General features: G+C 34.1%; 1 protein-coding gene across 1 annotated transcript; it reads right to left on the reverse strand.

The window, feature by feature from the left end:
• Window positions 1-1606: 1606 nt before the first annotated feature.
• Window positions 1607-7193, reverse strand: LOC149143448 (putative nucleoredoxin 1). The gene is made up of 4 exons (XM_089453170.1): window positions 6845-7193; window positions 6272-6751; window positions 5619-6098; window positions 1607-2447 (listed from the first exon to the last, which is right to left on the reverse strand). The coding sequence occupies exons 1-4, from the start codon at window positions 6962-6964 to the stop codon at window positions 1749-1751; spliced, it is 1779 nt and encodes a 592-aa protein (XP_089309296.1). The 5' UTR covers window positions 6965-7193; the 3' UTR covers window positions 1607-1748.
• Window positions 7194-10797: the final 3604 nt, after the last annotated feature.

Consider the following 10797-nt stretch of genomic DNA (forward strand, 5'->3'; position numbering starts at 1 on the left):
CAGCTCTTGCACCAAGGCAAGTGGCTCACCAAGGACCAAGTTCAACAGAATTTTTTTCATATCATGATATAATTTTATTGTTTTTAAATAAATAAAAAAATTGTCGAATTGAGGCTTCTGTGATCCATATCAATTTATGAGAGATTCTTCAGCGTAAATCACATAGAATATCATTTGTCGACGCGTTTCGAACCAACTTGTCCTGACGATGAACCACACTAGTTGGTTCGAAACGCGTCGACAAATAATATTCTATGTGATTTACGCTGAAGAATCTCTCATAAAATAAAAAAATTGTTTTCTTTAACTACAATATTCTCATAATTATTTAATTTTGTAAAAAAATAAAATAAGCTATAGATAAAAATCTAATATGTTTTTAAAAACCAACTATAATTATTGAAAATGTTCATGGAAATTAGTCTTTATACTTCACGTTATGTGAGGAACTAATAAGACATTATTATTGTTGTTGGGTAGGATTGAATTCTCCATGACCACAATGTAAATTAGATTTTATAAGGAAATTATAAAATAATAGTGGAAATAATAAAATAAGATTAGATTACATCATTAAATTTTAGAGGGAAAAAAGATAAACTATTTTTTCAACTCATATTTTCAACTTAACTCCTTATGGGTTTAGTCAAATTTTGAAGGGAAAGATTCGTTGGATGTAGAATTTGATTCCTTAGAACCCATGTTCCATACTTTCGATGGACCCTCCTACGCGAAAAATGAAAAATACATGAAAAATATGATTGCAATCACATTTTTTCATGTATTTCTCATTTGTCGTGTAGTAGGGTAATTAGGGGAATTTTGAGGTCTAAAATGGACCTCCTAAGAAAAATGTACAATCAAAATAAAATTTATAAGAACCGATATGATTCAATATGATGATGTCAACCATGGGGTGACATCTCTCTGCTCTCTTTTATTTTTCTAACATACACAACATATTATAGGCATTATATCTCAACTCAATGAAGGAATTACATATATCCCTCATACTAAAAAGTATTTTTTATAACTTTTTCTCATTATATTATATTATGATGTAAAATAAAATAAAGGTGAAAATTGAAGTATCTTATTTATGGTTGACATTGATTTTTAAAGTAACTTTATTTTTTTTAAGTAAGGTTATGCACAACATTTCTGGCATATACATATGTTAGCTTATACACATATTTTTTATTTTTTTTAATGTGACGTTAGGTGACAACATCTTCCTCATGTACTCGCATGTAGAGGGCCTCTCGACACAATAACATTATTTTTTGGTACAGTTTGACTAGTTTTGGTTTCTTTGGCTAAAATGTAGAGATACAATTTTGGGCAAGATTGTGATTTCTTATTATTTAAAATAAATTTTTAAATGTACAAATACATTCAACGCCCCAAAAAACCCTTAACCATTAAACTTCTACAAACTATAAAATTCAAATATACAATTTTAAAAAATCTCTGTCCTATTTCAAAAAAATTTACAAAAGAAAAACCAATTCATCTATTAATTATAAATTAAATTAAACTTTATTATTTTTCCTTTATACACAAACATAAAATTAAATCAATTAATCATAAACTAAACTTCATTACGTCACCATAAATATAAATATAAATATTTATTTACTCCAATATTATTTTCATGTCAAATGTCCATACAGCGTTGACACTTCGAACTGTGAAATAACACGACAATTGAACAGAAATTACTAGAGAAAATCCACGTGGAATTATCATCAAGCTTTAGCCTTGTAACAAACATCTCCATCACAGATAACACCTGCAGGTTTGCAGTTCTCATCAATTGCAGCATCTGTGTCTTGTCCCTTGTCCTGCTTCAAATCCTGTTGTTCCTTCAAAGCACAAGTCAGATGAAGATCGTAGTCACAATCTTTGCAATAATAGGACCATAAAACGCCACCTTCGTTGCAACCATCACATCTAAATGCACGTCTCTGGGTCAATACAAGGGAGTGTTCATGCTGGCTGTACCTTATCTCCTTAGGTGATTTCTCAGCAAGCTCTTTTATTTCATTCTCAATTTTATTCTTCAGCCCTTCAAGATGAGCATCAGTGAAGGGATAAGCCTTGGCTCCAAAGCTGGACACTGCACTTCTGGCATTATCTGTCACAGTTTTTCCATCTGGACCTACCACAGCCAAGGATGGGATGCCTCTGACACGGAAAAGCCGAGAGAGATCATCCTTAGTTTTATCTCCAAATGGAAGGGCCAACCATGGCATGCTTTTGTAGTAATCCTCAAAAGCCTCTTGATCTTTGTCCCTGGAAATGAAAATAATCTCAAATGCTTTTCCACTTTCTTTGAGTTCGTTGTATACGTTTACAAGCTTTGGAGTGAAACCTCGGCAAGGGGGGCACCAATGGGCAGAGAAATACAAAGCAACTGTCTTCCCCACAAGCTCAGCTACTGGGACCTGTTACAAGGATCAAAACATTTCAATGATCAGCGTCACCCACGAGAGGGACGTTTTGACCAGATTCCGTGTCGAGTTGTGATTGAGCGGTTGAGCAGAGCACTCCACCATGCAGAGAACACAACTGCAAACCCTGGTATATGTAGAGCATTCCTGTATGTATATATGAAGAGAGTGTAATCTATGTAGAGCATTCCTGTATGTATATATGAAGAGAGTGTAATCTAAGAGAGGCCACGTTTTTATTTAGAAAAGAATGGAAAATCTGACACGATTTTGATAAAAAAAAATTGAGAATTTTTTAAAATTCTGGTTATAGCTGTTGTGTGTTCACGGGTTTTTGATGGTGCTGAGAAAAGAATGGAAAATCTGACAAGATTTTGATGAAATTTAGTGGGAATTTTTGAAAATCCAGGTTATAGCTGTTAAGCTTTAGAATTTTAGAATTTTGGGTCCCCAAGGGTTCTTGATGGTGCTGATTCCATTTCCACCATAAAAAAAGATTCAACCACTCCCACAAACAGATTTCTTGAAAGAAAATCACCAAATTCTAACCAGAAATTTACTTATCTCATCATTAAACAAAATATTTTTATGAACAAATTGACACACTCAACTGTTCAACACTGTTGAGTTGTCATTTAGTTATTGAGAACAGCACTCCACCATGAAAATGATCCAAACTGACAGATGTAGAGCCTCATGCTAGAGTTGGAGTAGCGCCTACTTGTGATACGAGAAATGAAGTTAGTCATAGATGAACTGTAGGGATGAACCGTTACAATTTTGGTTAAAACAAAATAACTGAGTTTGACATAACTGTTATGATCACTTATAATTACATATGAGCCCATTTGTAATCTAAGTGTAACATAGAGGATGTCATAACTTAATAGAATCCCCTTGGAGGGTTTTCTTTTTAATTTCTGTTATCACATGTTTGTTTCAGGGTATTAAACAAATTAGTATCTCAGCCTGGTGCATCTGATATGTAACCTTCAGTCCATGATGAAGGAGAATCTGATATGTAACCTTCAGTCCATGATGAAGGAGAATGAGATGTATAATTCAAATTGAGCATTGATTATTGAAGTGCTCGGATGGAGAAATAATGCTGTAGCAACAGAGGGAACCAACATACCAGCAGGAAACCGATGTAGTATGCTGTAGCATAGTTGTGCTGAGATGCCAGGGGTTTGAAAATAAGATGCAGCAGCCCTGTGTAGGAATAAGCAGAGAGTAGTAGCGCAGACCTTTGAAAGAGCGAGCGGAGGAGGATCAGTGAAAAAAAGTTGTGAGATGCTGCTGAAAATTCTCAATATCCGTCACAGGGGAGGTGTACTGGTTGGTGTAGCAGAGGTGTACTGGTTGGTGTAGCAGAGGAGTACGGGTTGCTGCTAATTAAAACAAGGAGTTGTCTTTAGTCCTATTTTTTGGATTTAGTGGTGAAGTTGAGGTAAAATTTGGTAATTAAAATAATGTGAGTTTGGTGAAGAGAATCTGAATTAATTTCCTTTTAAGAATTTTGATGAGAATGTCCCAGCAAAGAGATGATGTAAAGAGAAGGATGCAACAATAAAGAGAAAAAAAATTGTTGCAGGAGCAAAGATAATTGCTAGATGAAAGAAGATGATGATAGAGAAAATGATACAGCAGCATGGGAAGAATGAATGATGAAGACACAAAGAATAAAGAAAGATAAAAACCATTTAAGGGATGAAGAAAGAAAGAAGCAAGGCAAGAATAATAGCACTTTGTAGATGTAAATGAAAATATAAATAAAAACATCCTTAAAAATTTTAATAGTCATAATTAATATTTTGATAAAGAATGAAAATTTAAATTAAATGTACCTGAGTTAATGTTAATGTAAGTTTGATGATATGTGGATACTTCCAAATTCTATTATGTTGAAAAGTTAGTGGTACTCTTAAAACTACTTTGTAAAAAACTCTATCTAAAATAAAGTTCGTGGAAACCACTAATGTTTGTGATCAACAGAAACCACACAATGTCATATGTTGTTATTGGTAAGCAAAAACGGCTTGTAATGAATGCTAAAACCCAATAGTGTAATAGTTATAAGACAACCATAGAAAACCTAAGATGATCATTGATCATAATGTAGAGTAGAAAAATACATATTGAAATCACAAGTACTCATAAAGAGGAAATGAGGAGTCAGAGGTAATGAGGAAATATGGAGTAGCTTCTGTGATGAGAAAAATAAAGTTAATTAGGGATAACCCATTATGCATTTGGTTAAAATAAAATAACTGAGTTTGACAAAATTGTTATGGCCGCCTATGTATATGTATAATGTCGCAGCCTCCTATACATGTGACCATTTGTAATCTTAGGTGTATCATAGTGGATGTTAGAACTTAATAAATCCCCCTTCAAGGATTTATTAATCCCTGTGTTTGTGCTTTTTTTTCTTTTTCAATCTTTGTTAACCTGCGTTTGTCTCAGATTACTAAAACCAACCCTTCCTTGTATGTATATATGGAAAGTACTTTGTACTTTTATGAACAAATTGACACACTAAACACAGTTACCTGTTCACTAAAGTTCTACCACGAGAAAAACTACTAACTTATGTGTATATGTACGGCCTAGTTCCCTAAAGCATATCATACTTTTAACCAGATTCAAACAGTTAATTTGCAAACTGCGCATCTCCAATTGTGTCTATTAAGATTTGTTTTAATGTTTGTCCCCATCTGAATATCTCTGGATACGATAATCAACCCGTCTTATTGCTAATACCCTGTGCATGAGAGTCCATGTTTCTGTATCCAGATTAATCAGAATAGAACGAATACCACCAAAAAAAAAAAAAAAAACTTGGTTAGGCAACAGGGAAACAGTAGCTACGTTAGCCTTAGCCTAGGACAGCACATGATTAAACAAAGAAGATCAATTGGCTTAACTGCTACACATGAGGAGCTTCAAAAATATCCCAGGAGTTGCACCTCACCCTGTCTGCTTGTGAGCGTTATCACGATTCGCAAGCCCAAACTGACAGGGGGGAGCCCATTGAGTCACTCTGCCTGATAATTTGTATATATGACCCCCATATGTTACGGAGGAATATAACTTATTTCTAGGGTGTGATACATGAAATGGCATAAGAACAGTGAAGGTAGTAAGCAGATCTCAATAACTCACCTGAGCACCTCCATGCTTGATCACAAAGTCCCGCTCATCAGAAACCAAGAGCGACTCCAGGGTTTGTGCATCTCGTTTGGCTTTCTCCTCCGCTTCAAGCTCATCCATCCGCTCTTTTGTAAATGGGTAAGCTCTTATCCCGTATTCTCGTATAAGGCCCACTGCATCAGTCTGTATTGTTTTCCCTTCTGGACTTAAAATAATCAAAGTTGGAATACCCTGAACTCGGAAGTAGCGAGACAAGTTCTTTTCAGCGTTGTCTCCAAATGGCAAAGCTAGCCATGGCATGCCTGCATAATACTCTTCGAAGTCTTTCTCCCCTTTATCGCCCGAGAGAAACACAATCTCAAAGGCCTCCCCTCTCTTCAAAAGCTCATTATAAATCTCCACAAGTTGTGGAGTGAAATTTCTACAGGGACCACACCAGTGGGCTGAGAAATACAGACCCACAGTCTTCCCCACAAGCTCCGCTACCGGTACCTATTGGCAAAAACCCAAATTGACAATGAGAATACCATCATTAAATAAAATCTGTTCGTTTTCAATCTCAATAGCCCAGTTCAATACATGCTTTCACCCCTACATTCTCATAAAGATCCCAAACCCAGAATTGCAAGCAAAGGAAAACAGAAGCAAAAAGGGAAAACACACACCTTTCTTCCTCCATGGCCAAGGACAAAATCTCGTTCATCAGACAGCAGAAGGGACTCCACCGTCTGTGCAGCCCTTAAGGCCTCATTTTTGGCCCTCAGTTCATCAAGTCTCTCTGCAGTGAATGGATAACCCTCAACACCATATTCTCTAATGATGTTCACACCTCCAGTGGTTATAACTCTGCCCTCTTTGTCCAGAACAACAAGGCACGGAATGCCATCAACCTGAAAAGCCTGATTAAGCTTTTTCCTCGTATCTTTATCTGAGAATGGCAGGGCAAGCCATGGCATGGTGTGGTGGTATTCCTCAAAAGACTTCTCATCACGATCTACAGAAATGAAGACAATCTCGAAGTCCTCCTTCTCCGATAATTTTTTATAGATTTCGGACAAAACGGGGGTGAAATGCCTGCATGGAGGACACCAATGGGCAGAAAAGTACAGACCCACATATTTCCCTTCCAGTTCTTCAACTTTCACCTGTAGATTACATTAGATTCAATATAAGGATGAAAATTTCGAGCAAAATGAACAATATTGTAGACTGTATATATAAAACTGTTACAGTCATACCATGTGTCCATTATTTCTGATCAAGAAATCACGTTCATCGTTGCAAAGCAAAGAGCTCAAACTCTCGTGGGTTTCACCCACAAGAGTAGCTGCTTTCTCCTGCACATTTTGTTCTTCCATAGTAAGCTAACACAGGATCTCTCGCTCTGTTCCGAGTATACTTTCTCCTGTTCTTCGACTTTCTTACCACGCAAACTCTGATATCTCCTGGTGGTAAGAGAGAATTTATGCTCTCAGGAGAACAAACAAGTCATTTCAAATCGGTTGTTGCCTAAGCAACTTATTCAGCAAGCAATTGACCAAAGGAATCCAACCAGGCACTGATTTTGACTGCATCTTTACTCATCGAAAGAGATAATGTATCACAATTTATATGTAATACTGTTATTTAATAGATATGTAATAATTACAAATTTATGAAATTTGAGCCAGGATCAAATTTTCATCCCGGAATAACTTTATGATCGTTTCATTTCAAATCTGTTTTATTTATTAATTTTTATTAAAAGTTATTTATATATTCACATTATTTGCATGGTAATTGCTTTTGGGACCATGAGTCACCCTACCAAGTTCTCCCAATATAACCATCTAAAAATTGACAAGCTAAATAAACACTAGAAAATGTTGAGTCTTAATCAAGTTGTTAGGTTTGTTTTCTAGTCTTCTTAGTCTCAATTGGGAGTAGGTATGGCTTCTAATATGGAAGTTCTTCATTTTCCAAAACTATGTGTTTTTTAAGAGTTTCTTTAACTATCTTCTTTTAATTATATCTGTTGTTTTTGTTTATAGTTGTTGTTACATAGAATCAAATATTATACATTTCTTTATATATTAACACAAATTTTTATTTAGCAATCTATAATGTATCCAAAGTGTCATCATGAAGGGCTAGAGGTCTTTCCATTGTTTAGGCTACAATAACTTTGGTCATCCAAAAAGTCTTTATAATCTTATAGAATTTAGTACCCCATGTTCTTGAGGATATGGGATCTAATATCAACCTTCAACCTTATGTAGAATTTGGTCATTCAATGGACCACTTCATTTTTCTACCACTTCTTTTTCCATGTTACCATTATCCATTGTGCCTCCTTCAAAACCAAGATGTGATACCAATTCTCTGTGACCCTGGCTTCCCTTGCTACTCTAGTTGAATGAGGTGGGTTTATTGAAGAAGAGCTCAAACCACCCAACCATGGCCTCTCCTCTTCTTCCCCTCACAACTTTGCTCCACACCTTTCACCGTTGTGCTCTAAGGATGCATCGATGACACTAGAAAGTCACTCCAAAACCCTAAAAGTGCCTTATGCCATGTAAAATTACCCCTTGTTTTGGATAAAGTGAGATTCCTCTACTGCAATGGATTACTTTTTGTTTGTGCCTTAAAAACTACTTGAGTTTGTGCACTTGTTTAGTTTCAATTCCCCTCTTAAGGGGGTCTCCCACTATGGTGTTTCTAGACCAGATGATTATGTGATTGAGCCATAGATAAATCTAGACATGAAACTGGTTGATGGATGAACAAAGGTTGGGGTGAGGGGGAGTTATAACTTCATTTTGCCTCCTCACCATCCCGGAGAGTGATTTCATGCAACATGGTGTCCTCCCTTCTCCCATAATTGCTTTGAGGCCCTTTTGTCTAGTGTTTGGACTCTCCATTATTACCTCACATCCTATACTTATATACTTCAGAAAATACACCTATCATTCCCAAGTGATAAGTAGATGTGGCTCAAGAAACTCCCTCACTACGCATATTATCAACAAACATGAAGGAGGGGTTCATGCCCTTTCCCATCATTTCCTTTGCTAGACATGTTGTATCATAAGGGGCCCTCCACACATCAAGATGAACGTAGGGGCCTACCATTCAAAGGGGAAAACATGTGGCACACAAGAGTTATTTCATCAGACATGTTGTATCATAAGGCACCCTTCACGCATCATGAACGTAGGGACCTACCATTCAAAGGGGAAAACATGTGGCACACAAGAGCTATTTCATCCTCCTTGGCAATCACCTCGTCCATGTATTATTTTCCTTCTTATTTTCATTAAGCATAGTCTAACTATTCTACATTTTTACCCTTTTACGGATATATTTTCTAGTCATTTTTTCCCAAAATCCAATAGGGATTTGTTGGAATTAAAAGTTTGAGTTATGTAATCTATACAATTGGAGTGCCCCATGGGCTTTCCATAAATATGAATCCATTTAGGTAACCTAAAGTTTAATCTATTAAAAAAAAAATTACAATCTCATCAAGAGTTGTATTGATGAATTTCAAAAAACAAAAAAACAAAAACAAAAACATAACATACTTAAAGTGGACCTTTTTATTATATTTATTTTTTCCATTAATTAAATATTTATATTATATGTGTTGTCGTTGTTAAAATGTTATAGTATATATGTTTGCACTATATATAAAATTATTTGTTTTCTCTACTTCCCATTAATTTGTATTTTATATTTTAATCAAATACTTTATAATTATTCTAATAGATTAATTTTTTCCTATTATCTATACTTTTCTTATTAAAAAACAAATTTTAAAATATCACACAAATAAAAATAAAAATTTGATTTCTATTATTATATTAATAAAAATAATTAAAAACTTTTTACAATATAACAATTACACTATAACTAACAAAAATTTACAACAATTACACTATAACTAACAATTTTTTTTTATTAAAAGTATCTACTACACTGTAAAAGATTAAAGCACAAATATACATTTTCATAAATCTTAAGAATCAAATTGTAATATGAAAATGAATACCTTATCCCACCGAAAAAGAAATCTCATAATTATTTAACTTAACCGTGACCCCACACATATATAAAATTTTCCACTACTTGCCGCCCACGCTGATAACTCAAACCCTTCATCATTTCCATTTTAAGTAGTCGGTGAAGTCGGTGATTGACCAAGTATTTAGTGATGAATCATTTCCATTTTAAGTAGTCGGTGAAGTCGGTGATTGACCAAGTATTTAGTGATGAATTAACGTGGATAAGTGCTGGTCGGCATGTTTTAATTATTATAAGTGAAAATGAGCCATAGGCTTCCTATAATAATATAATTTAGTTGATATTTAATATTAGTTGTTTTTAGTGAGATTTTTTAGAGGTTTTTTTTTTTTAGGTTTTTCTGGTTTAATTTCTCTAAAATTTAACAGGAATTTATTGAAATCACAAGTTTGATGGGTAATCCTGCACAATAGAAGTGCTCTAGGGGTTTTTGAAGGTGTTGAATCTATATTTATAGTTAAAAGAACCAGTGTAAATAACACAAACCAAGAAACCAAAATTCACCTCAAATTCTTTGGCCGGATTTCAACACCGGAAATTCCAGAAAGTCACACTAAAGACAACTCCATTATAGTATATTCTTATGATGCAGATTAACAGATTTAATTTTTTTGTGATGATCATTTAAAATAACATAAACACATTTAATAATATCAATGGATGATATAACTGGTATAAATTAAATGGTGGGTGGAAAAGCATCAAAACACTTCTTTTTATAATACATTTTAGATAGTGTATTTATATATAAAATTAATTTTATATATTTAAAAAACATGTAATGAGAAAAATATAGTGTACTAATAATAAAACATAAGAGTTTAATCATACTTATGAATATGACACTTTTTAATTAAACTGAAAAGAAAAAAAGAACATAATTATTTTCGAAATGAATCTCAAACTTTTATCATAATAACTAGTAAAAATATATCATGAATGTTTCATAAATATTAAATCCCTACAATCCACCTAATAATTATTGATAATTGAATTAAAATTCCAAAAGATTTATTCCAAAATATACACGACCTAATTATTTAAGTATTTTTTTTTGTACGCTTTGTTAAAAGGTTCTATTAGCAAAAAAAGATTACATAGAGCACAATAGATTTTCTGAGTCACCAAA

The sequence above is a fragment of the Pinus tabuliformis genome, chromosome X, assembly GCF_031772625.1.
Source record: "Pinus tabuliformis cultivar Carrire ecotype Pingquan chromosome X, CPIR1, whole genome shotgun sequence".
Lineage (NCBI taxonomy): Eukaryota > Viridiplantae > Streptophyta > Pinopsida > Pinales > Pinaceae > Pinus > Pinus tabuliformis.